Source organism: Emydura macquarii, unplaced genomic scaffold, assembly GCF_026122565.2.
Source record: "Emydura macquarii macquarii isolate MOO-44397 ecotype Brisbane River unplaced genomic scaffold, CSIRO-AGI_Emac_v2 contig_2369, whole genome shotgun sequence".
NCBI lineage: Eukaryota > Metazoa > Chordata > Testudines > Chelidae > Emydura > Emydura macquarii.
Genome location: NW_027132506.1, coordinates 2153361 through 2180584, shown reverse-complemented (window position 1 = coordinate 2180584; position 27224 = coordinate 2153361). Strand labels below are relative to the sequence as shown.

General features: G+C 50.3%; 1 protein-coding gene and 1 long non-coding RNA gene across 8 annotated transcripts in view; both read right to left on the bottom strand.

Annotated features, from left to right (window-relative positions):
* GNAI2 (G protein subunit alpha i2) overlaps positions 1-11179 on the bottom strand; it is a 154159-nt gene extending 142980 nt beyond the window's left edge. For all 7 annotated transcript variants that reach the window (XM_067561216.1, XM_067561217.1, XM_067561215.1 and 4 more), the window contains exon 1: positions 10976-11179. In XM_067561216.1, the coding sequence (XP_067417317.1) occupies positions 10976-11093 (118 nt within the window). In that variant the 5' untranslated portion in view covers positions 11094-11179. The remainder of the gene's footprint in view (positions 1-10975) is intronic.
* A 231-nt stretch (positions 11180-11410) lies between these two features.
* On the bottom strand, positions 11411-25573 carry LOC137161713 (uncharacterized). Its single transcript, XR_010922159.1, has 3 exons — positions 25492-25573; positions 13769-13840; positions 11411-11650 (listed from the first exon to the last, which is right to left on the bottom strand). It is a non-coding gene; the product is annotated as an uncharacterized lncRNA (long non-coding RNA).
* Positions 25574-27224: the final 1651 nt, after the last annotated feature.

The window sequence follows — 27224 nt, the reverse complement described above, 5'->3', positions numbered from 1 at the left end:
GAAATTAATCTAAGTGACATATTACTGCACAAGGCTTCCCCCTCACCCACCCAAACATAGAACCACTTGCCTCACCAGATGCTGCTACTACAACAAAAAGAGAAAAGTGCCTTAATCTTCACAATCTAAAAATAACTTGGGTGTCTGGGAGGAAGCCAATATCCACTTACTTGGGGTCATTGTCATCTGTAAACAAAATGGACCAAAGACAATTCAGAACTCCAGAGGTAACTGAATTTTAGCAGCTGAGCTGGGCCGCATTTTTCCTATTCTCAACTCAATATGTTGTTCTGATTGTTTTAGAATCATAGAAGATTAGGGTCAGAAGGGATCTCAGGAGGTCATCTAGTCCAATCCCCTGCTCAAAACAAGTTTTAAATGATGGGGCTTCATGTGAGGAGCAGGAGGGGAGGCGTTCCATTACTGGGGGACCCCTAAGGGACTAGTTTTAAGGGAAAATAACTACAGAAATTCTCTGCTGCGTTTGCTGAGTGCTAAAATCTGTTCATGGAAAAATATACCCACTGCTTTACAATAATAAAGAGTTATACACGGCAGAGGGAAAGGGATAAGTAGGAAAATCTATTTAAAATCCGAAATGGAAAGTTTAAGAAGGCTACAGTAGCTCAGATGGGGGGGTAGGGCGCAATGAAGGTGCCAGGATGCTTAGAGGGACACCACCAATCTCAGATCTTGTCAACTGAAGAAAAAAAAAAAGACAAAAATAGTTCCAGGTACCACATTTTCCCTCAGAAGTGCCTTGCCAGTTATTGTGGAGTTACACGTATATTTTCCTATTTTTAAAAAGCATTTTTCCTCTCCCTGTTGCTGTGGAAAAGAGCTACACAAACAACTGACTAAACAGCTCCATACTTGACAACAGTTTGCATCTAGTCTGTTTCACTAAGTTTAAAAAAAAAAAAAAAGTCTGCAAAACAGGGAGAGAATAGATCATCAGTTACAGTAATCTTAGATGTTATTATAAGAGTCGCTCCACTCCCTACATGCAGCTGGACAGATGCATGTGCCAGTCAACTCTTATATCCCAGAGTGGCTCCCAGCTGCCACAAAGAAGGAGGGGGGTGTCCACTGCCATACTCCTCCCTCAACCACTTTTCTGGATCCTCCTCCAATGACATTCCTCTGCTGCTTGTCATAATCTTCCCAAGTAACCGCATGAAAATCATGTGATCATTAGTTTCACTTCTGCCCACTGGGTTCTGAGCTGAAGCAGCTAAACTGACCTGAACCTTGTTAACTTCAGCCTGGTGCAGCTTGGCAAAGCTCTGCGCAGTAGCAAAAGCACTGGAGCTGTCTGCAGACTGAGGAAGGCAACAAACACATCCCAAAAAGTTTCCTATTAACAAGGGGATTAACAACAAGGGGATTTTTCAGGCACTGATAACATTTAACATGAGACACAAGGGCTCTGAGCAGGTGTAAAAGATGCAGTGGGGTTTGCTGGAGTTTGCAGAGAGCCTGAGACAAAGCTCTGAATTGCATGTGTCTTCACTGCAGAGTTAACTCCCGTTACCTACACTCAAGTTATTCCTCTCAAGTTAGCAGAGTTCAGGTGAAACCAGCCACCCTGCAAAACAACAAGTGAGTTGCTGTGTCCACACAGGCACTGCATTCACTCATGTGTGGTGCTGACTTCTGGGGGCACATCCCACAGTTCTTTGCTCTGAAATAAATTGTGGGAGAACCTGCCTGTCCTTTCTGAGCACACTGAGGAGATTGTGGGAAGGCACTGAAGGACTAGAAGCGCTCAACTGGCGCTAGCCTGCATCCACACTACAGAGTGATCAATCAGCAGCTGACTAGCTGTGCTCGCTCCATTTTGACCTATATCCCCTCTCAGGCCAGCCACATGAATCAGCTTGAAAGGAAGGGGCAACACTCAAGTTAACGATGTGCCCCAAGTGTCACCAACATGTGACTGAGATTGCAAAGAGTGAGACAATAGGTCTGAGGGGGAGCTGGCCCAATTATATCTATGAGATATGACAGCATCTAAGTCAGTGGCTCTCAACCTTTCCAGATCACTCTACCCCTTTCAGGAGTATGATTTGGCTTGCGTACCCCAAGTTTCACCTCACTTAAAAACTACTTGCTTACAAAATCAAACATAAAAATACTAGTGTCACAGCACAGCACATTATTACTGGAAAATTGCTGACTCTCATTTTTACCATATAATTTTAAAATAAATTGATTGAAACAAATAGTGTACTTAAATTTCAGCGTATAATATATAGAGTAGTGTAAACAAGTCATTGTCTGTATGAAATGTTAGTTTGTACTGACTTCGCTAGTGCTTTTATGTAACCTGTTATAAAACAACACAAAATATCTAGATGAGTTGATGTACCCCTCTGCGTATCCCTAGGGGTACGTGTAATACGTGTACCCCAGGTTGAGAACCACTGATCTAAATAAATCACAGGAAAGAACTATACTCCAGGGAGACCATTTAAAAGGAAATAGTTTTTTAAAAAAAACAAAAAAAACCCTAAGAATTCAGGGATCAACCAGAAATTAAATCACATGTTCAATTTTTTTTAAATCACTACAGACAATGTCAACAAAACAGAACAAACGTCACCGGGTAGTGGTGCGCTACTTCTAGACAAAGGCCAAATCATTTATTTGAACGAAAGGTTGATGCAAAACCAAGACGTTTGTTTTTACAAGCAGGAGACATATATGCTGCACTGATATGTTCACTTTCAATTACTTCAATTCTGTTACTCCAAATGATTGATGAAGATATAATTATTTGCCTGAGTGATGGATGCTGGTGCAATGAAGCAAGGGTTTTCCTACTGTATCATTATGGAATAGTTACACTCAGGTTGGTTTAGACATGGCTGGATGTGTGACTAAACAAAGACAGCTTAGCAATTAAACAAAACCTTTAAATATACTATACTTTTATGACCAGGCAAATTTCTGAACTGCTGGAAGACTTTCTAGCAGCTGCCAGCCAAATCTTAATGGCCATCAAATTCAAATTCTGAGGCCAGAAGGGATATCGTGGTCACCTAGTCTGACTTCCTGTGTACCACAAGCCAGAGAACTTTGCCAAAATAATTTCTATTTGAACTACAGCAGATCTTTTAGAAAAATATCCAATCTTGAGCCAGGTCTACACTACACACATCAGTATCACTACACATCACTCAGGGGTGTGAAAAATCCTAAAATTTCAACTCGGGGCAGCTGGCGCTTTGGAGTGCCTGGGGCCATGCACAGCGGGGGCTCTGGGGCAGCCAGGGCCGACTGGCGTTGGGGCCACATGCAGCCAGGCCAGAACTCGGGGCAACAGGGGCCACTCGGTGCTGTGGCGGCCCGCCACCCTGTTGATGCTCTGGGGTGGCCGGGGCCACGCGCAGCTTGGGCCGGCACTGGGGATGCCCGGCTGAAACTCAGGGCGGCCGGCGCTCCGGGGCAGCTGGAGCCATACCCAGCTCGTGCTCTGGGGCTTTCTGCCGCCTGGCAGGGACTCATGGTGGCCAGGAAAATGCGACGCTGGGGCTACGTGCGACTGAGGCTCAGGGCTGCCCAAGCTACCCGGTTCTGGGGCCACCTGCCAACTGGGACTTCATGGCAGCTGGGGCCACGCCCGTCCAGGGCCTCAGTTACCTGGAGCTGGGAAGCCAGCAGCTCGGGGGGTTCCTCCTCCCCATCGGCTGCGGCAGGGGGCTCAACTCAGGGGCAGGAGGAGTGTGGCCTCAAGCAGAAGGTGCGGGGCCATGGGCTAGCCTCCCCTAAAGCTCCTGAGTGACAAACGTTTTACCAGCATAAGCGCCAGTATAGACAAACCCTATAAGGCATCGTGAGTGAAATAATATCTTTTATTGGACCAACTTCTGGTGGTGAGAGAGACAAGCTTTCGAGCTACACCAAGCTCTTCCTTGTCTCTCTCATCACCGGAAGTTGGTCCCATAAAAGATATTACCTCACCCACGTTGTTTCTCTAATATCCTGGGACTGACACGGCTACAGCACTGCATATTATAAGGCATGTTTTCCAATCTATTAATCATTCTCCATTTGCGGAACTGTAGATCTCCAACCATCTGATAGAGACAATATTATTTAACTATATTGCATCTGTTCATGCCTTATTTAGCTGTAGGAAGCATATATATTATATACACACACCCACTCATTAACTGTGTCTACAGGCCAAAGATTTTTTTCCCCCCAAAATAAGCAGTGTCAAAAATCTAATATCTGATAAGAACAATGTTCTAGCAAAACCACTGCCTCCAGTAAGATGGAGATCAACAGCACCAATTCAAACAGAAGCATATGTTCTTTAACGTGACTAAGTCCATGAGTAGCACTGTGTGTATTTGGTGCTGCTCTGCTAACACTAGTTATGTTCTCCTGCTGGGCCAATGTGCCAAAGAATTTAGTTATCATTGCAGTAAAATTTAGAAAACCTGGCACGCTGTTCAGCTTGCACTGCCACAGAAATTAGCCTTGATGAACTGTTGAATTCCAGAGGTCCTGATGGGTTCCAGTTTTCTCCCACTGTTATTACAAGACAACAATTACTACCGCTGTTCCAAAATGTTAATTCTGCTACAATATTCCACTACGTTCACAGTTGGCGGAGAAATAATGTCTTCCATGCTTCTGGAAAGCATACCTTGGGCTGAGATGAATAGCTAGTGCCTTTGCTTTATTCAGCTCCTCATCAGCAAAGTGTTTTGTTTTTGTTTTTTAATTTTCTCTGGTAAATTAAGCCAACTTTCACATCTGAACTGATAAAAACCTTGGTCCACAGAGATATAAAAAACTTCTGGGCACAATCAGAGTTACTAAACTAATTATAAAGAAGCCATTAAGAGAATGGAATTATTTCCCTCACTCCTCCCCAGAGGCAGAGTTTAGATCTAAATTAAAATAGCTCACACTAATGGGACTGCCCTATAAAGAGAGACACGTGTCAGAGAGCCAAGGGCCGGTTTTCTGAGAATGGAAATTTAACAAGAAAATGCACCCAGACCTGCAACAAGTAATAGCACAAGTGAAACTCTCCACCCTGCTTTTGGGTCAGCAAAATTCAGCAACACTTTCCTCTTTGGTAACAGGAGGTTATGTCTCGTTGGCTTTGGAAATGATTTCCAAAGCCAAATGAACAGTCTTTGATTGTACTTATTTCTAGCTAAAGACTCAACCTTGGGACAAACCTGCATATCTATCTTTCTTTTTAATGCTAACATTCCTTAAGGTAGAGAGGAAAGTCTTACAATAATTTGGAATTACTAACCAAAGTCTGCCTCTTTTAAAAAGATTTTTCCCCTTGTGCAGCCGTCTATTTTTGACACTGAGTGACGGGCAAATTCAAGTCTGACCCCCACCAAAGAAAGCTTGCTGGGATGGAGTGCATTGGATTTAAAAGCAGCCATGAGTTTTGCTTGGTAATTTATGGCCCACTGGAATAAGCCATTAAAAGACTAAACTTCTAATGAATGTTTGTGTGCATAATCTAAACAAAAATCCATGATTCAGAGGGGAAAGGGAAGGATGGAGATCCTAGTACACAGCTTAAAACCAAACCAACAGAAAGCATCACTTACTGTCTCCCTAAAATGTTTGTTAAAACCGAAATGGCTGATTAAAATTTCCAGGCAAGTGGCATACGCTGCAGAGCTAGCTACAGGGCTATTCTAGTTTGCCAAAGCTCTGATGGAAAGACAACAAGCCTTTTAAGCCTGTTTGAATGCCCGTGAAGAGAGTTCTGATTTGACAGAGGATCAGTTGAGACCTCCGCCCAGTCTCCACCCACGACGCACAAAAGCCACCCTGTTTGCTGAGAAGTGTTAATTTGAGCTTGTACAAGGAGTTGGTTCTCTGATCACTGCAGCTGCTCTCACCAGAGCAGACAAAGGTACTGAACACTGATAAAACGTGGTATTGCTGACTGCTCCAAAGACTCTCAAAGCAATCACTCACAGCAGCAGTTTGACAGAGTAAAATCTTTCACGGGAGTAAAGCTTTGTTGGGGGAGAGTGGTAGAATCAATCTAAAAATTGGAATGCTAATGAGTAAATATGTGAATTGAGTATTAGAACCATACTAACATCACTCTGTAAAGACAGCAGACCTGGTGAAAAAATAAATCCAGACCTCAGAGTCACGGGTATTAGAAGGCTCATGTCCATTTTCCCCCTCAAACAATTAATGATAATGATCTCATGTCACCAGAGTTTTCCTTGACTTATCTTTAATGTATATACAGTACATCTGCCATTATCAGCCTGCCTTGGACAGCTCATCTGCCAGCACCACTTAGACATGCATACTTTCAGCTTTGCAATGAGGAATATTTTCTGGCATACAACTAAGAGACCAAAGTCAGCTTTTCTTTACCACTCATTTCATCAAGATCAAGCCAGTTTTCATCCTGAAAGTGCTTGCTAAGTCCCAGAGACACCTCAGTTATACAGTCACTCTTCAAAAAAGGAGTTTACTGATCAGATTCACCCTGCTGTAACTGACCAGAAATTGACAAGCATGCTCAGAAATGACAAACCTAATATTCCCATTAGCCACTATCTAGGCAGTAAGGTGTCTTCTGTGACTCAGTAAAGAGCAATCTGTTTGTGCAATGACTTCAAGTTAATTTGAAAGTATTTTCCAGACATGTCTCAGCTTTAAAATAGGACAATAATGACTCAAGTCTTCAGCACTATTTACACTTGAACAGCTGCTAGAAATAAAAATTGTCTTGCTCTACTTTTGAATGTAGAGCCTCACCAAGATGAGAATAATCTTTTGTAAATACTCACCACGTCAGAAGGCAGGAATAATTTGGATTTTTCCCCCCTCTCCAACATAAAGATACAATTTGGGCATAAATAATTCATTCCACACTGGACATTCAAAACCAAGTACTGTACATACAGCATGACAGACAGCAGAATACACATATTCATCCTCCACCAAAAGCTGCCAAGACATTTTCTTCCCTTTAATTTTATAGCAAACAGGTAGCAGTAAAAAACAGATGGTCAATTTGGCAGCAATCCTGCAAATGTGACAGCTACCACCTTGGCCAACACACCAGAAACTGAACTGGGTGCCTTCTTGGTTAAAAACAGGAGATTTTAAGGCTTGAGCTAAGGAGACAAGGCTACCTAGCAGAGAGCTGTAACAACTCACATCCTCAGTAATCAGCACAGAGGGGGGGACCTGTAACATACACTGACCAGTGGGTGTGTGCCCATGCTTAACTTTACACATGAGTAGTTCTACTAACTCCAACAGCAGTCACTGTGTGAATAAAGTGAAGTGCATGAATAAAATGCTTGCAGGATGGAGGCCTTTGTTAGCAAACGAGCTACTTTAAACAGGCACAGTGAAGGACTTGGCTACAGCCCCTACACTGAGAAAACACATAGTAAATGAAGCCTGAGGAATAATATTACCTGTAAACTAACCACGTGCATCATTGGCATTTGCAAGACTCACGCCCTCGTTTCATATTTAACATTCAATGCAAAAGTGGTTATCCCGGAAAAACATTTGTTGCGAGTATCCATTTCAGCTAGAGAGTTTTACCAAAGCTAGCAGAAATGCTATGGCAGTGCTCTACAAATAGGTTTCTTAAATGCACAGCCTGTCATCTGTGCTCTAACGCAGGTGGAAATCCAAATACAAGATGCCAGACACCTTTTGGATGTTATTTTTAGTTTATGGGTGGAGCTGCTGCCCTCTGCCTTATTTATCTAGTGAATTCACCTAACCAGCTGTAAATCCACAGGCAATCCATCACAAGCAAGTTTATGTTACAAATACACAGGCCAACAGGTGCTAGGCTCATACAAGAGAAAATTCACTAAAAAAATAAAAGGTCAAGCATAGGTTTTTGTTTGGCTGCTAAAAGCACCACAGCCACCTCATTCTGTAGCTTTATTATTAAATATTGGAGTTATGTGGAGCAGGAGGTTTAAAGAGGGTAAAAGTAACACAAATGTTGGTGCTGCTGCTTTATTTGACTCACTTGTTTCTAAAGGAAAGAAAGATGCAAGACTAAGCCTTGATCCTTCACACCCAAAAATAAGGTTACATGAATACATGTAGGACTTTTCTCCACCTAAGTCCCCGATCCCGCAAACAGATCCACACGCCTGTGCAGCACCCCATTTAGGTCAACCCAGGTGTCCTCCCACCTGGATTTTGATCGCAGGATCAGGGCCTAAACCATTAATAGCATTAAGAAAGCTTGCATTCCAGTCAGTCAGTCCTGATACCCCGGCACACCAGGAGTCAGATCTACTTTGTTTTCTGAAATCCCTCTAAAAAAAGTGCTAGTGTATTTCCACTGTCGTCAAATAAGCCTAAGGATTTTCCCAGAAAGTATATATGTTGTTGGCACTTAACCAATATTAAATAAGTCAAGAAGTCACTGCTGCGTTGATGGACAGCACTTTGAAACAACAATGCTGTATTGACCAGAGCTGTTCAAATGTTAATTATGTAGTTGTGTTTAAAGAAATGAGCCTGCCTGATTTCACCATTGTTTCCTGCCACTGTGTTTCCTCTATTTAAAAAATCCACACGACAGACATTTTCTAAACTGCTTTGCCACACGTGCTTCTCTCCTTCCATCTCCTATTCACCTCTCCTCCCATCCCACCCCACATCTTCCAGTTTGCCACCCCATCTGGGCTCCCTCCCCCCCCACTGCGTGGGAGTATCACAGAATATTATGGCATTTAAAAGGCTAAATGAGGAATTGCTCTCCTTGGGAATTTCAAAAGCAGAAATAAAATCCAATTAGGTCATTTAAAAAAAAAATCTGCTTTATTCCCTAAAGCCAAATGACAGAGCTGAGATGTCTGAGTTTAATGCCCGTAAAGTGCTTTGAACACAGCAAGCGGTATGCAAATATATTCTCATTCTCATGATCATCTGATGTCCACAGGGCACAAATCTTCAATTTGGATTGAAGCTTCATTAAAAAAAGGGCAGGACAAGTGGAAAAATATTTTAGGAGTACCAAACACAGGCTGGACTGGTGCAAAGTTTGTGACTGAACTAAGCAAATAAGCTTGCAGCCAGTAATCCACACATACTGAATCCATACTGCTGCTGCTTGTCCAGGTATGCTTTCCATGCAACACACCATGCAAGTTACACGAAGGCTGCCGAAAACACTTTCTTTCAATAACCTGCTATCTTGGCACTGAAGACCAATTTACTTCCTCACCCCCTCACCCCAAAAAAAAAATTGTGAGCGGGGGCATTTGTGAGAAAAAAAAGCAAGGAAGTCTGAGAATTTGAAATCAGCATTTACTTTCCTGGTTTAGGGCCTCATGATGAGCTCAGAGAAAGGAGGGGAGGAGAGCAATAGTGTGCACACTGCTGGATGCTGAAGGCATAAAGCAGCTGACAGAGCCCTTTGACCACTAACCTGAGACTGCAGACACAAAGCTACCAGCTCAGCGGGCTCTGGGCAGCTCCTGGGAGGGGATGAGAGCACCAGCTGGGTCTCAGTGGGACTGAGCAGGGTTTCAGAAAAGGGGTGATTGAGAATCAACACAAAGCAGTTCCGCTGCCCTGAGCAGCACAGCTCATTGCAGAGGTGGGGGCTCACCTCACAGACTGCAGTCATCCCTACCCCCCAGATCAAGCAGGGGGAAGTGTTTCCAATTTCCCCCCCATCACCCTCAGCCGCAGCTGTCTCCAACTCTCCCTGCAAGTGCTCCCACCCACATCCACAGTTGACAGGGATCCTAACTCTTCCCCCAGCATCACCCCCATCGGTGCAGGAAGGGGCATGGAGAGGGGCACTCTCAAAGCTTTCCTCTCCTCAGATTTGCTCTGCAGAGGGGCTGGAAAACACCAGGCAGGGCTGGACAGCTGTAGACGGTGGAGTTCTGTGACAGGCAGGGGAAATTTGGGGAGTTGCATTGGAAGGGGTGCAGATGACAAACATGTTTGGAAGTGATGGGGTAGCTGGAGTGAGGACACGGCTTGAGGGAGGGTGGTGGGTTTGGACCGGATGGGGGGTTTCAGAATGTGGAGATGTTGGGCTGACCGAGGAATGGGGATTCTTTGGGGAGGGACAGACAGCTGGGGGTGGGGAGATGTAGGGCTGGCCTTCCCAGAAGGATGGGGTAAGTGAAGGGAGGGAGCGGGGTAAGAGGCAAAGGGGGGAGGAATGGGAGGGTTTCATGGGGGAAGGATGGGGAGAGGGTGTTCACAGAGGGCTGCAGAGGAACTTGTAGGGAAGGACTGGTGGTTGATGGGAGGGATGTGCAGTCTGAGCTGTGGGGAAGCTGAGAGAGGAAACTTGGGGGCTGGGGTATGTGGAGGGCTGAGGTACATGCCTCCCTATGCCATATATAGGGGCTCATGGAGGGGGCGTAAATGAGGATCGGGGGCCTGTGGTATATGGGAATTGGGAGTGAGGGGCCTCTGGCGTGTAGAGGGAAGTGGAGGCAGTGGGGGAGGCTGGAGCTGCTCTGGGCTGTTGCTAGGTGGCTGTGGTGGAAGGGCTGGCAGGTATCTAAGGGAGGTGGTCTATGCCGGCACGGGGGGGGGGGGGGGTGTAGAGGGTCTGGGCGGGTGCTGGCTGTGCGGGGTTTGTCAGAGGGTGTATGGGGGAGACTCATGGGGTGTAGGCCGGGGGAGTTAATATCCCAGGCTCTCCGGGGTGTATCTAGGTAGCCGGGAAATGCAGGGGGGCTGGAGTGTGCGGGGTGCAGGCTGCCCAGCCTAGGGGGGGTTTGGGAGTGCGCTGGGCTGTACCCGGGGCTGGCGGGGTGGGGCAGGCTCGGGTCTGTGGGGAGGCCGGGGGTGGGAGAAGAGGCTCATGGGTGTGGGGGGGTCGCTCTGGCCGGGGGTGTCAGGGGGCGGGGAGTGCCGAGGCGGGGGTCGCTGGGCGGGGCCGGGCTGCCCCTGGGGGAGGGGTGGGGGGACCGGGCCGGGCCGGGGCCGGGCTCTCACCCACCCAGCAGCAGCAGCTTGACCTCCCGCGCCGCCTTCTCGCCGTCCTCGCGCAGGTTCTTGTCGATCATCTTGGAGCGCTCGGCCGCCGCCTTATCCTCGGCGCTCACGGTGCAGCCCATGGCGGGCGGGCGCGGGGCCGGGCTGTGGCTCGGGCTGGGCGCGCGGCTTTGAACCGTCCCCTCCGCCTGCCGCCGCCGTCTGACTGCCAGACACAGCCGCGCGGGGCCGCCCGGCTCCAGGGGAGGGCGGGGCCGGGGCGGGGCCTCGGGGGGGCGGGGTTGTGTGGGGTGGTTCTGTGGGTGCGATGGGTGGGGGTGGGGTGCCTCTGTATGGGGGGAGGGGTGCGATGGGTGGGGTGGCGCTGTATGGGGGAGGGGTGCGATGGGTGGGGGTGGCTCTGAAGGGGAAGGATGCAATGGTTGGGGGTGGGGTGGCTCTGTATGGGGGGAGGGGCACAATGGATGGGGGTGGGGTGAGGTGTTGCATTTACAGTTTTGCCAATCTCATGCATTTCAAATCCTGGAATTTTTTAAAAAACCAACACATTTATGGTCCTTTTTAGCTTCCTTCAGGATGTTGACTGTTTAGGTCACACTTTTCTCCACAACCACTCGAACCAGAAACTTCCATTTTTCTTAAAAGTTCTCACGCCCTCCCCTGACTCCAGGAGCTGGGACTTTAAGAAAACAAAAACAATAAAATTGTGAGACTGACAATAACATCACAAGAGTTGGAAGAACATGAGTGACTCTATACTGAGAGAGGAGGTAGGCCAGGAGGCGAGGAAGGGGGCAGCTCTCAGGTTATGGGCGTGAGCGGGGCTGGCTGTGTATGGAGGAGGTGGCTGTGTGGAGTGTTGGGTTATGATGGAAGCTGTCAGGACAGGGAGGCTCTTAGCTGGGATGGATTTGGGGGGATGCTTATATGCTGTGATGGAGGGAGGTTCTTGGGGGGCTGGTTCTGTGCTGGACCAGTGGAAGAGCTAGTGGGATCTCATGACTCCTGAGAAAGCCTGCAGCAGCTTTGATTTTTTATTTTTTCAGCTGAAATAGTTATACCAACACAACCCCTAGTCTGGTATAAATGTGCCTTATACTGGAATAGTTTATTCCTCTTCCCCTCCAGGAATAGTCTATACTGGTATAAACATTTTTATACCATCCACACTATAGAGGTTGTATCACGTAACCATTTGGGAATAGTTAAAACAGATAACGATGAGGCCTAAATATCTGTTTTGCAAACCCCAGTGCAAATCTGAGCACTCAGATGCAAATGTTTGGAGAAGTTGTTAAAATGCTCATCTTTCAGATTGAGTGCACTGTAGTTAATTTATCACAAATCATTTAATGTCAACTTTCTTGTTGCAGGAAAACTTTTGACACCTTAAAAATCATGACTTAGGCCTTGTCTACACTTGAAAAATAAGTTGACCTAACATAGGTTGACTTACAGCCACCACACCAGGAGCATTTCCACTGACTTAAGAGGGGTAGTCTGGGGAGCTGAGAGCCACACAGGCTGCCGGGTTCCCTGCAAGCAGTCCTTCCTACCCCCCAGTTCCACCAGGGGAAGCCACCTGGGGCTTCTCTCCTCCCTGTTCCCTGCTCTCCACCAGAACCCACATCCTTGTCAATTTAATAGCTCAGCCTGAAATTGACAAGGCAGCCACTGAGAGCAGGAACTAGCCACCTGGGCTTCCAGCAGTCCAGGCTTCTCACCCCACTCCCAGCCCAGAGATGGGGTCCAGATGCTCAGCTGGAAGGGGGGGGGGGAAGGGGAGCTTTCTTGTCAATTTCACCGCTGGTAAAATTGACAAGAATAACAGTCCCACACTCTACATTGACACTGTTGCCCTAACTAAGCCGACCTACATAAGCCCTACACCTCTCCTGGAGGTTGTTTTATTTTGTTGAAAAAAAAAAAAAAACAGGGCAGTTGAGTCCCTGGGGGGTTGATTGCAGTGTGTACACAATCTCCCATTTGTTGACCAAAGCTGACTTTGTTTGTGACCAAAGCTGACTTTGTTTACCCACATGAGCCATCCAGCTGAGGCTCTGGAGAGAAGTTTTGTACATGCTTTGTTTATTTTTTCATGTGATCCCTTTTGTATTCTGTTACCCCAGCTGTGCAGGGCAAATTATTTGTAATGAGTCAGTTTCCTTCTCAACCTTTTCCAAATCCGGACTCCCTTTTCCAGACTGGGACCCCATACCCGCTCCCTCTCCTGCTAGCAAGGAATGCACTCCCATTTAGTAAGAGGAGAAGGGCAGAGGGGATGTAAGCCCTCAACACCTGTTCATGACCTCCGGTTGAGAGCCCATGATTAATTGACCATCATAAGAACACCTCGATTTTTGCCTCATGGTCTATCTGTTTGTGAATCGTTTGGGAGTAGCTTGCTCGCTGTTCTGTCTAATTCCTTTTGTTGTTCAGCAGATAACTCCTGCAAATAATTCTTGGCCTATGGATTGATCCATTGTAACAAGTCAATATGCAAAATGGGCTGGTTAGTTTTGAGTAGTTGTTTCAATCACGTGGCATTGTGTCCGTATTTCCCTATTTGGATGAGCATTGCTTTTAGAAGCAAGTGTTCCTGAGTTCAACATTTGCAAATATTCTGCCAGGAAATCCAGGTGCTAAAATCTGAACTCAAATGTACACAACCACAGGGGAAGCAAATTCTGGTTTTGTTTTGAGAGATGAGCCATGGAAATATTTCTGAGTTATTTGCCCTCCTCTAATTACAGGGAACATGAAACAAACAAATACCTCTCTCTGTTTGAGGACTTACGTTTTATTAAATAGCGTTGCCCCTTTTTGACCCAGGTGGCTAGACAAAGTTTGGACCCAGAGGCTGTTCCTGCTGGGAGTAGAAATGGGTGATAACCAAAATTGCAACAAAGAAATATTTATTTACAAAGAATATACAAAGCCCTGTGTCTGTGGACACAGAAAGAATCAAATTGCAAGAAACAGCTTCTCCAGGAAAGAACACTGTTCAGCCTGCACCCCTGATCCAAAAACCTCTCCCTGTGTTTCCTCCAGGGTCAGACACCTGGCTTGCAACTGCTCCTTCAGACTGTCTGTGTCATTTGTCTTTTCCCATTTTCTGTCATCTTCACTCTCCCTCACACACACATATACACAAAACTCAGCAAAAGCACCCATTCAATCCAAATGGGGGGGTTCACGACCCCCTTTTGTCTGGGGACAGTTGGGAGGCTTGCAATTCACTCACCCTGCCCGGTAAGGGGGCACTCACACACCCAGTCTCAGAGAGGTTGGAGATTCATGCCTCACCAGTACCTCTCAGTGAAACAATATTAATGGACATGAGCCAAACCCTACCTCGGCCCTAACGTGAGCAGGGCTGCACGTGGCAGGATTCTACCCCACATCTGGGAACCTTTAGTCCTCTTCCAGCACAGCTCTCTCCCAGCCATGACATAGCCTACTGCAGTCATGCCACTGATGGAAGCAGGAGGCTTGTCAGATGGGAAGGCGATTCTCCAAAGCACCATGCCACTATGGAGGTTCTAGGCGGACACACACCCTATAGGGAACCCCTGGGGCTGCTCTAATTTACACTGTGGGTTGTTGCAACCTCCAGCCACCTTAGCATCCAGGCAGTACAAAGATGGCTTCGAAAAAGCCACCTTAGGGGGTCAGCAGAGGGAAGAGAGGGCAGGCCGGGGAGCAATGCAGATACAATGCTGCTCTGTCGCTAACATTTTGCTGATGCTGTTTACCTTGTTTGGCCTGGTGGATGCGCTGAGCTCTAGGAAGGGAATTTGGCCACAGGCTTTGCTCGTTTATTTTATGGTGGTTATAGCAGAAATAAACCCCACACACAAAAGGATTGCTGGTGGTTTGTTCAGAGGGATGGCCCATGATCCCACTGAAGGCCACGGAAATTCTGTCCGAATAAAGACTGTCGGATTTGTCCTGGGGTTATTTCTCTGAGGTAGTGTTGCCTAGTGGAGCGAGCCCAGACTAGGGCTCACGATATCTGAGTTCTACTCCCAGCTCTGTTGCTGGTGGGCTGAGTGACCCTGGGCAAGTCTCTGCGCCTCTGTTTTTCCACCTGGAAAACAGGGATAATGACACTGACCTTCACAAAGTGCTTTGCGATCTACTGATGAAGAGTGCTAGATATCAGCTAGGGATTATTAGAATTTTAAAAGGGAATGGAATGCTTGATCCTATCCTTGCCTCACCGTACCCAATAACTTCATGCCAGTGGTACGTTAAACAATACTTCCCCAAACCACCGCGCTGAGAGCCCAGCTATGAATCTGTGCCAGTGCAACTCTCTGCATTAGGCTAGGCTTGTGATTTAAACCGTTGCATGATGAATGACACTGGAAACTATTTTAATTCTTCTCTACCGTGTCGGGTAGAAGTTTTGGAGCAGTGAACTGGGACATTTCCAGTTGTCCATTCGTACCACAGACCACGGGGAAGTCTCTTAGCCCCATGCCTTACCTTGGATCTCAATCAAGCCTTAAGGTTTGGCCTGGGACCTGTGCTTCCTGCATTTCGTTGGAAAAAGAGCTGCATTTGGCATGTGGTCTGCTACAATGACAGCCCGTCCTGCTACCAGGAGCGCCTTGACGGGGAACATGGCTCTTGTCAAGCTCCCAATAAACTAAAGACTTGTTTATGCACTGCAGCTGTAAAAAATACCAATTGTGGCCGCAAAACTACATTTTAGCCTTATGAGGCCAAGCGGGTATTAGCGGGAAGGACAGTGCTGACTTCATCCCCAGAACAATCCCAGATGGTATCACCAACTCTAAATATTTTGGTCTTCAGCTACTTGCTTTCTTTTTTTTTTTTTTTTCCCCTCTCTTTCTTTTTGTCATCCCTTTTCCAAACGGCCTAGTGCAAGCACGTTGCAATAAGCAAAGGACCACACAAGCCAGCAGCAGAAGAGGGTAAAGCCCTGGGAATGAGAAGCTGTCAAGGAAAACGCTCGCACAGTGCACGCACAAAGTGCCCCCTGGTAAAAGGCAGAATGGCCCAGTGGTTAGGGCATGGACTTGGGAGATCTGGGTTTGGTTCCCTGATCTTCAGACGTACCAGGTGACCTCAGGCAAGTCACATAGGGGAGGTCTCCACTGCAATTAAAAATGCACTGCTTGCTCATGCCAGCTGACTGGGGCTATGGCTAAAGAACAGTGCAAACACTTGGACTGCAACCCAGGCTCTAAGATGCTGGGAGGGTCCCAGTGGTTGGGCGACAGCCTGCTTGAACAGCACCTTAGCCTGAGACAGCTGTCACAGGCCAGCTGTGGGTTTTTAGTTGCAGTGTGGACACACTCTCAGGTAGCCATCTTGGTAACGATCCAGGGTTCTGGGCCTGATGGCAGTGCTACCAGAACTCCACTGCCTGAGTGTGCTAGCTTGGGTATGTCTGCAGTGTAGACACAACCTTAGTCTCCTCGTGCCTCAGTTTCCCCATTTGCAAACTGGGAATAATGATATTGTCCTCCTTTCACAGCTCCTGTGAGATCTCCTGACGCAGAGCGCTATGTAAAAGCTGGGTGTTAGCTATTATCTGTCCAGAGGGGCTAACACCATGGCCCTGCCCCCACGGTGGTGGGAAGGCAAATACTTTAAAGACTGAGAGGCACTGAGACACTACAGTGATCGGGACAGATAAGTACCATGGATAGATGGAAAACACTGGTTCAATGGGTGCTGTATCTCCCAGGTTTTGGCTGAGCATATTTACAGGAATTAAAAATAGATAGGGTTGGTTCAGGATAGCAATGCCCCGAGTCCGATTCCCCCCCCTCAATAAGGGGCTTTTCTTAATGGCGCCGACTATTTTTGCCTTCATGCACAGCTGGACGTCCAGTCAGGGAACAAACCAACCCCACGGAACCGACAGGGCTGCCAGAACCAAGCTGAGCTTTGAATGCTCACAGTGAAGGGGCTTCAGACAAGTGCTAAACATGGAGCGCTCCATCCCCCACTGTGTCTGAGCTCTGCCGGGATGCAGTAGCGAGGGTAGTTGACAAGCGTTGGTTGCAGCTCCCTGGTTCCCAGCTGGCCACCCCCGGACCTTGTACAAGTGGATATCAGGTTTGATGGAGCTGCTCTGCCACATCCCCACCTGTGCCACGCCCCCTCTCTGCCACGCCCACAACCCACCTGCCCCAGGTGGGGGTTCTGGCACAGGACCTGCCTCTGCCAACACCCCATCCCCCTGCACAGGGGGAAATTTCCACCTAAACTCACTGTGTGCCCCATAACTTGGTGGACGTGGCCCGGAGCCATTCAGTGAAGACTAACGAATCGGTGCAAGGGAAGCCGTGAGCCGATTGCACAAGCTGCAAACCCACAAAGAGAAGCAAATGTGCAAGTGAACGTAATCCCTACGAGTTACTCACTCGGCTCTAGTTTGAAGCCAGCAGGCCCTGCCCCTGGCTCGCAGCCAGGGCCTTGGGCTACTAGATTCCAGCCCTCCAGCTCCTTCTGATTCATTCCTGCACCTACAGGCCATTACTTAGCAGCCACACCCCATTCAGAAACGCTGCTGTCTGAAACGCTGTGGAACAATTGCTCCACCGTGTCAGTGAGTAAAACGCCTCTCTCTGAGCAGGTGCCATTAATCAGATCAGGACAGGCTAGCTGTGGAGGTGTGCACAGTCCAGTTCTTCTCTGCATCATCTTTCACTTCCTCTTTTCCCTTCTCCTTTCCCTTTTATCCCCTTGACCCCTTCCCAGTTGTATTCAATTTACCGGGCCTTGATGCAACGCAGAGCAGCAAGCAGGGGAGTGAAACCCAGCAGAGACTAGGGTGACCAGATGTCCCATATTAGAGGTTGTGTCTTATATATGCAATTCTCCGCCCGCCAAAAAAAGTGTCCCTATTTTTCACACTTGCTATCTGGTCACCCTAGCAGAGGCATTCACCCTCCCCCAGAGAGAAAAGAGTTGTTAGCTTTCCATCAGCAAGAGCATGATGGAATCAGAATTGGCATTCCTTAACCTCACACGCAAACTGGCCCAGAGGAGTTGTAGGCACCTTGCACCATGGCACCTATGTTCCCCCAACCAACCTTTCTGCAGCTGGAGGTATTAGACTTGTACTCCAGCAGAAACCAACAAATCGAAGGGCCGAATCAAACCCGCAGCATCTTCTAGCAGGAGCTCCCCAATAAGTGTACATTTAAGTGCTTTGCTGAATTTGGGATCTTATTTATTGTCATCAATTTTCTTTAAAAAAAACCTAGGAATTTCACACACAAAAAACTTAGTTAAGCCTCTGTTTCGGTTACACCTCAACATGAGTTCCAAAAGAATAAATAAACCAATTCCCAGCTGCCTGCCAGTCTTTCCCCATTCATGATCAGCCCCCACCCACTCACAGCACTTGCACTTCCCCCTAACGTTTGCCATAATATGTGCACGGATAAAAACTAAAAAGAGGCTAATGCCCTACATGCTATTCCTAGGAGAGACTAACAGTGACATACATGGTCTGAGATTCTGTGCTATGCCTCGGAGAGGTGCAGCACAAAATTTGCAGCCCCTGGGGAAGTGGACTAAGGGTTTGCTCTCTCCTGCTGCTGGGCCAGGGCTTTTACTGCATCTTGATGCTGACAAAGAGGCCAAAGAATGCATGAAGATCTCACTCACTGCATTAGTCATAAACCAAGAAAGTTACTTGCTACAGAACTGAGATTCTATATTTTAAAATACAAAGATTTATGGACTGAATAAACCTACCAAAAACCTCTGTGGAATCCATGCATTTCAGCACAGAAAAATAGCTTAGACTGTAAGCTTTTGGGAACAGGGACAATGTGTTTTGTCTTGTGTTTGGTCAGCACCTAGGGCTATGGGACCATGACTGGGGCTCCTAGGTGCTACTGCAATACAAATAATCAGAGGTTAATAGTTCCAGTCCTCTGCGTAAAATAGGGTCCTCCTGCACTAATAAATCATGCTGAGAAAACTTGAAAATATATCAAGGTTCTTCTACAAGCACTCATGGGCCTATGGGGTTTTGTTTTTCAAAAAGAATCTTTACTACATGTGTACTAAAAAAAGTTACTATTAAAATCAGCCGTGCACATCCGAGAGCATATTTCAATGACACAATAATGGAAGGGAGCACAGTTAAGGTTGTGCGGACGCTGCAAGTCAAAGAGATGAAGCAGCAGGAGAACATTTGGCTTTGTTGACTCAGAGATCATAAAGCCAGAGAGAGGCACTGTGATAGCACAGGCCGAGAATGTCCTCAGAATAACAAATGTTTAGAACAAGAGCACATCTTTTAGAAAACCAGCCAATCCCGATTTAAAAATTGCCGGTGGTGGAAAATTTGCCACAACCCTGGAAAATTGTTGCAGTGGTTAATCCCCCTCTCCGTTAAAAATGTGTGCTTTGTTTTCAGTCTGAATTTCCTTTAAATTGTTTCATTTATGTTGATCAGTAAGTAACGTTTAACAAATTTTTGGGTACACTAAAACACTAAGCAGGAAAGATACAACACGTCTCCAAAGTGCAGAGTTAACAACCTTCAAGGCAGGTTCTCATGACCCTCTATTCCCTGAGGCCTGCGAGGGGGACCCTCTCGGAGATCCTGACGTAGGGACGGGGTTGCAGTGAAAGACAGCACAGAGGTTGCAGCAGTAGTGACTGTTTCCCAACGCCTGGGAAATCACAACAAGCTGGACCAAGGAGAGTGGAAATGCAGAACACAGAGGCAGCAGTGGTAGCAGCAGAGGCATCGCGAGATCCCTGTCTCTTTGCCCCATCGGGGCGGGAGATGAACCCACATGAACGCCCCTGAATTCTGAGGCCTCGGACCACCAGCTGTGAGTGGGATGTAACAGAGCGAAAGATGTGTTAAAGGGACATTGGTCCCTCAGACTTTCACACCCCAAGGTGGGGAAACTGAGGCAAAGGCCCCGCCCAAGATCCTATGGGGCCGGTGTTTACTTATGATCTGCATGCTTTTAAGTCACCATCGCAGAGTTCTCCCCAATTGCCACTGAGCTCCCTCTTCCTTTTAATAAAAGGTTTTCTTTTATTATATGCAGATTCAGTGCTAGCGAGTGGGGAAGTATTTGCCTCTCCGATGCACTCAGGGGTGGTCTTTAGTTTCCCCAGATTCCTGGGTGGGGACTCGAGTCAGTTGTGTTTTGTGACAGAGAGAGGAACTTGCTTCTGCCAAATGCCACCTGGCAGGAGGGTTACAATAACCTGGCCAGATTTTAATGGTGCGAGTTGACGTTTGACATGGCCAGCATCTGCCTCAGCCGGAGCTTTTCTGGAAAATTCCAGCCAAAATGGGTTAGCCATTTCCAAGAATAAGATGCAGGAAAAATGAATGGTTGTGCCCGGGTTGAAAAAATTCTGCTGCCCTTTTCTTTGCACAGCTCCAGCACCCCCAGCTCTGGGGCAAAGGATTTGCTAGTTCGCAGAGGGTGGCTTGTAGGTCAGGGATGTGCTTTTGTTGTCCCCAGTAAAGTTGGCCCACGTTTGGCCAAGGTAGAAGCCTTTGAAACGTTGCAGCTCACCCAGGCTCTGTTGAGATGTGCTAGAGATGTACCCCAAAGGCTCTATCCACCCTGAGTATGCGCCAGGAGCTGAGCAGGATGAGATTGTCCCTGCGATCAGGCAGCAGAATAAAGAGCAGGGTGTCCTCTCTTGCACTCCCCATGGCCCCTGCTGTGCACAGGGAAAAGGATCCTCACCTGAAGCTGAGGGGACAAAGTCACACCCGGTGGGAGGAGAGTGATACAAAGTGGTGGGGGGGAAACTGAGGCTGGGAGATGGGCATGGAGGGAGCTGTCACCCCAACTTCTGCCTTGCCCTGGTTGATAAAACAGGTATTAGGTTTAAAAGACTGTGTTTAGTCTCTGTGAAAGGCTTGTAAGTTGCTGCCTGCATTGATCTCGCCTAGGACATCTGCACCCCATGTTATAAAGGCTGCATTAAGTGTTCGCATGGCAACCTTCTGTCTGTCCTCCTGCAAGCAAACAGGAAAGAGACACTGGCTTGTAGAAAGACTGGCTTCCAGCAGAAGGTGTCAGGCGCTGCCCATCAGGGAAAGCCATCGTTCGCATCCAAGAGTAAAGCCCGTCAGTGGTTTCTTACCAACTCATGCCTCGACAGCCAGGAACTCTGGGGTGAAGGGATTAAAACCGCTCAGCCGAGGATTTCTTTATCTGGATGCTGCTTGAACTCTGAAGAGCAAAGACTTCCCAACCTAAGCGAGGGAGCCCCACAGTGCTTGGCCTGGGTTCTGGAAGTGCGGCAGTGGTGCAGCTGGTGAAGGAGATCCAAGCTGACGGAACAAGCTCTCCCACCGCCAGCGCTGTCCACACCGGCGCTTCAGTGTAGGTGTAACTGACATCGCTCAGGGGGCGGCTTCTTCACGCCCCTGAGCGACATAAATTACACCGACATGACCTGCAGCCTAGACAAGCCCTCAGCCAACGAGCCTTTAGTCCGTTTGTAATAGGACCAGCTGCCAGCGTTATCCTTGGGATAGGATCTCAAGTGCAATTGACCTGGGCTAAGTGACTGGTCCTTTGGGAGCACATTGTTGGGATGCTTGGTGTAAGGGACCATCTATCACAAAGGCAGGCTCACCAGCAGGGCAAGATGGACCGGCGTGCCCAAGCGGACGAGCTGCGATTCCGTGGGGAAGCTTTTCTGGTGTTTGAGGAGCTCACATCAGTTACATGGTTGGTGAAATCTAACTGTAGGACACGCGGCCAATTTGGGGGTTGTGCCCCGCTTAACAGTCGACCCTGAGGTTGGCACACTCCAGCCAGCGTGACACTGGTCTGTAAGCAATGCTTCTCTCTGGTGAAAAGGAAGAGCTCTCTGCTATGATCACGTGGATTCTTTCCCCCTTGCCCAGCCCGCAGGCAGGATCTGTGGGGAATTCCTCAGAAGAGCCCGGCTCCCCTCAACCCTGCACGAGGGAGATCCAGGTTGGCCCACATGTGGGAGAGCACTTGGTGAAGGTGTCCTTCCACAGTGCCTCGCTTTTTGTCCTCAGGCTGTTCGGGTGGGTCTTCCGCTGCTCCCACAGCTTTCGCTTCACCCATCCTGCAGCATCTCAGCTGGGGAAGCGGTAGCAGGAGAGGATGAGTTTTAGGACAACACAGATTCTATTCTCAGGCCGGTGCCTTGAGTGAGACAGGTCAGAAGGGAAGTGGTGATCAGATCAGAGGCAAAACGATAAGGCGCCAGCGTGTGTGTCTGCCCAAAGCATTGCTCTCTACGGGATGGAAGCAGAACTGCTCAGCTGTGTGTCAGACTATACTCCGGGTCAGGGTAAGCTAAGCATGGCTGAATCCTGTCAGCAACTGGGCTGAAAGGGCCAGCAGGGCCCTGACAGAGGGAATAAGTGACACATTAAAACCAGTACCATAAATCTAAGGTCATTGTTCATGCTGGCGAGGACAGGTTCCCACGGGGAGAGGAGAAGTGATCAGCCCGCCCGGCCCTTGATGTCAGAGGGAGACAGGGTAGGGTGGGAATGTCATTCCTGCACCCGAGGGCCCCCTCCCCTCAGAGACCCATTGCTGGGCTCCAGCCCCCACTGCTGTACCTGGGGCAGAGTCTCCCTGAGTGGGATATTCCCTGCAGGCTGTAGCATAGCTGCCAGTGCCTTCGGCATCTGCTCTCTGCCGGTGACAGCACAGGGCGACACCTAGGGGCGCAGCCAGGGAAGTTAGCCCCAGGCCTGGTCTGCCTTAAAAATCCACCCAGCTCCATCGCTCAGGGTGTGAAATACCCACACCCAGAGTCACGCTGTTCAGCCAACTTAACCCCCAGTGTAGACCGTGCTAGGACAGCAGAAGTCCTCCACTGGCCCAGCTACTGCCTCTCGGGGAGGTGGATTCCCCCAGTGGGGCTGGGTGCAGATCGAACTGGGGCTCAGGGCTTCCGCGTCCTGGCTGCATTCGGGCTCTCTGTTGGCATCCTGCCTGCAGGTTCGGTAATGAGGCGGAGAGGCCGGTCGGCAGGCCCCACTGCCAGGGATTTAATGAGGACTGAAAGCAGCAGCAGTTACATTGGTGATACACTCCGGAACGGGGCCCGGGCCGTGCTTTGAAGCAATGCCCGGGGGAGACGACATTCTCGCTGTGGAGTATGTCAGTCCCTCACAGGCTTCCTCGGGATCTCTTCCTCCAGCCTGCACCTGTCGGCTCAGGCCGCCTCAGTGATGATTCATCAGCCCCCCTCGACTCCACCCCTACGGTACTGGAGAGCAGACAGGAGGAAGGTCCAGCGCCCCAGGTCCCCCACCCTGATCATCACCGCTTCCCCCGCAGCCCAGAGACACTGCCAGGAGACCTGTCTGACCTCATGCCCCGCGGCCGTGGCTTGTCCCCCCTCTCTTTAGGGCCATAGCAGTGCCACTGAATTGTGGGGGGACAGGATCACTGCAACCACTTCCTCCGCTGGTCCTTAACCCCCCCAGCTGCCCCAAAACCTCCAATAGGCTGGGAACAGACACCAGGACAGAGCAACATCTCCAGAGAAGTACCACCCACGGAGGAGTAAGAAGCAAAAAATCACAGCCTGAGTCAGACCAAGTTTGAGGGGGTCAAAGAAAGAGCTTGTGGTAGGGACAGCCAGCCTGAGCCAAGCCATCCCTCCGTTCCATCCAAAAGCAGGCACCAGATTGTAACCAGGAGGGCAAGCCCCACGGGGAGGGTTGGAAGGACGCAACCCACACAGGTCTCCATGGGGGAAGATGGGAGATGCCTGGTCAGCTTAGAACACATGGAGACTGGCTGATTGTTCGCTGTTTGATGGTGGGTTCTCTCTATAATGCTCATGTCCTAAATAAACTGCTGTGCGCTGGGAAAGTGGTGCAGTCACTAGTTAACCCCACATAGCCCCTGGGGGAGAGCAAGCCGCAGGTGTGGACTGGGGTTGAGAACTGAGGGACTCGTTTTTTTTTTGGTGGCTTGGTGGCCAAATTGAACAATCTGAAACACATGCGAACAAACCGTCATTCGGATGAAATCGCCACGGCATTGCCACGTGTTCAAAAACTTTCCTGGCTTTTTTATTGGGACAAAAGGATTCGCCGCCTTCCACCTGAATGCACAGAGGCTGCATTTCGTGGTGAATTGAGTAACAGACTGAAAAGGGTTGATCAGCTCCACTGAGGGCCAACCTGCTGGGAGAGTCAGCAAATTGCAGGGCCACTGCAATCCAGACCCCTTGTCTGGAAGGCGAGGGCTGCAGGGCCCTGCCATCAACAGGGGACTTAAAGGGGCAGAGTCAGAGCTGAAGGTCTGAGGGGTGCACCAGATCGCCCGATCTGATCTCCTGTCTCTCACAGGCCACCAGCATGTGCATACTAAACCCACCCCCCAGAATGAGCACGAAGTACCCCAGCCCACAGCAGACTAGCCCAGGATGTGCCGCAGACAGAGAGGTGGGACCCGCTTGCCCCAGGCCTGGCAACGGCAGGGAATTGAGTGAGAGAGAGTTAACCCTGGATCTGCAACCTCCCCAGCCCCATGTATTGGTGCTTCCACAGCAGGGCCAGGAACTGTTATGTGTGGACCACGGTATAGAACCAGCGCTCGCCCAGCCACCTGGACGTGCTCATGTCTCAGCAGGGTCCTGCCCGGAGGGATCTCACTGCCTGGACCTGCTTCCGCCAAATTGTCCCTGGCACAATTATCCACCGGCTACTCACTCATGTCACAATATGCACCAGAGCCTCCGCTGGCAACAGGGGACTCAGAGACAGACACCTCCCACTGCCAGGCCCGGGGCATTGTCTTTGCGCAGATGGCTCCACTGTAGCCCCCACTCCGCACAGGGGCTGATCTGAGCTCTTTATGCCCCATGCTCCCAGCAGTTTCTTTCCATCCTGCCGGCCAACCCTGCCCCATGCAGGGTCGCGGTGCCGAGGTCACTGCTGGCGTCTCTGTGTGGTGGGTGCCCTTCCCTTCGGTGTCTGGATGACCTGAGCCCAGGATTGCACCAGCTCCCTGACCCACGCCTGCACAGCCCACCTTTCCCCAATGGCTCGCAAACCACTGGCAGAGAACGCGCAGCCAGGGGTCTCTTGGGGATGGCACTCTCCTCCCAAGCCGGTTTCAAACCCCAGAGCAGCCAGTCACTCCGTTTCTTTGCCCATCTCAGCTCCCTGTCTCCCGCCCCCTCTATCCTGGCACAGATGGGGCTTCGCTAGATTGGGACCCAGCATCCCCCCAGTCTTTGGGGCTTGTCTCCTGGCTCACACCCCATTGGAATGCCCCACTGCTTGCCCCACATGTCCCCAGGTGGTCGCCTGGGGGGCCAGGATGAGCTGGCCACCCCAGAAAGGGGGGGGGGTGAACACCAGAGATTGTGGCCGTTCTGATCAAAGCTGCCTCATGTTTCTAGTCTTGTTGCATACCCCTGTTTGCTCCAGTCTCTTGCCCCTCACGTTCTCCAGACTCAGCACAGAGTCTTTATGTGGAGGCCGAGGCCCAGGCCCAGGCCCAACCACCCCCCATTCAGTACCTTCCTCTCCAGTGCACCCTGGTTCCCAGCCAGGGGCTGCTTCCTCTCACACCCCCTTGACAACTCTGCCTCCAGTGCTGCTTCTCCCCTGGGGCCCTGGGACCAGCTGGTCTGACTTATATAGGCCCCAGGCTCCGCCCACTCCCAGCAACCTCTGCAGGGCTGGGCGTGGGTTAGAGCCCGCTGCCCCCCCACCCCCTTCTGCTCTCCCTGTCAGCGACTCCCTACAGCGAGGAGGGATATTCTTCCTCACCTCGGGGACGGTCCACGCTGTCACTGCCTGCCCAGTTCAGTGTGACCCCTCCCCTGCAGCGACCCCCCCAGGACTCCCACCCCCTGCAGTGACCCCTCATGGCCCCCTGCTGTCGGTGCAGTGACCGCCCATCACTTGCTGCTATGGGTGCAGTGTGACCCCCATCACCCTGCAGTTACCCCCTGCAATCGGTGCAGTTACCCCTCCCTTTGCAGTGACCCCCTGCTAGCAGTGCAGTGCAACCCCTCCCCCTGCAGTGACCCCCTTCCCCTGCAGTGACCCCCACTATCAGTGCAGTGCGACCCCCCACCCTCTGCACTGACCCCTGATGGCCCCCTGCTATCAATGCAGCGACCCCCCTTCCCTCTGCTGTGACCCCCCACTATCGGTGCAATGTGACCCCTGTCAGCAGCTCCCTACAGCAAGGGGGGATATTCTTCCTCACCTTGGGGTCAGTCCACGCTGTCACTGCCTGCCCAGTGCAGTGTGACCCCTCCCCTGCAGCGACCCCCCCCCCAGGACCCCCACCCCCTGCAGTGACCCCTCATGGCCCCCTGCTGTCGGTGCAGTGACCACCCATCACCTGCTGCTATGGGTGCAGTGAGACCCCCACCACCCTGCAGTTACCCCCTGCAATCTGCAGTTACCCCTCCCTTTGCAGTGACCCCCTCTATCAGTGCAGTGCAACCCCTCCCCCTGCAGTGACCCCCCTCCCTTTGCAGTGACTCCTGCAAATGGGGCACACATCAGATGCCAGTGTTGCTCATGGCACCTGGGGCAGCACAAAGCCGGGGGGGTGAGGGCGGGTGCTGGCTGGCAGCGGCTCACACTAAATCCACCCCCGCCAGCAGGAGCAGGGCACACGGGGAGGGCTCTAGCTACAAATCTTGGCGGGGGGGGGGGAGGGAGGTTCCCAAAAGTTCCTGCAAAAAGGTCACAGCCCAGCGCCCCTGGGGCAGCACCTCCTGCCCTGCTGCCCCAGATCCAGCCCAGGGCGGGGGCCTCTGAGCTTCGGGTGCTGCCTGCAGCCCCCTCGTGCTCTTCTTCCCACTCCCCGCTGCAGCCGAACTGGGGGGGCGGTTGCCCTTTCCTTGGTGTATTGCAGAGCCCAGTCCTGCCCAGCTGCCGCCCTCTGGCTCCCCTCCCCCTCGAGAACTCCCACCCCAAGGCTTTGACATTGCCCCCAAAGTACTGCCTGGCTGCCCGCCCCCCTCTCAGCACCCCTGCAGCCAATAACCCCTGGGCTCAGTCCTTGGGCCGGGCAGGGTGATGGGGCCATCCCCTGGCCAGCTGGGGGAATCCCGGGGCCTGTGACCGCAGCCTGGGACGTGGAGCCAGACGCTCCGCCAGCTCACGCTGCCCCCACTGCCTCCGTGGTGCCAGGGGCACCCGATGCCATCAGCCTGCATAGGGCCCCTTGGCCCCAGGGCTTCCCACCACTCCCACATGCCACCAGGGGGGCCGCTGGCGCCAGGGCCGG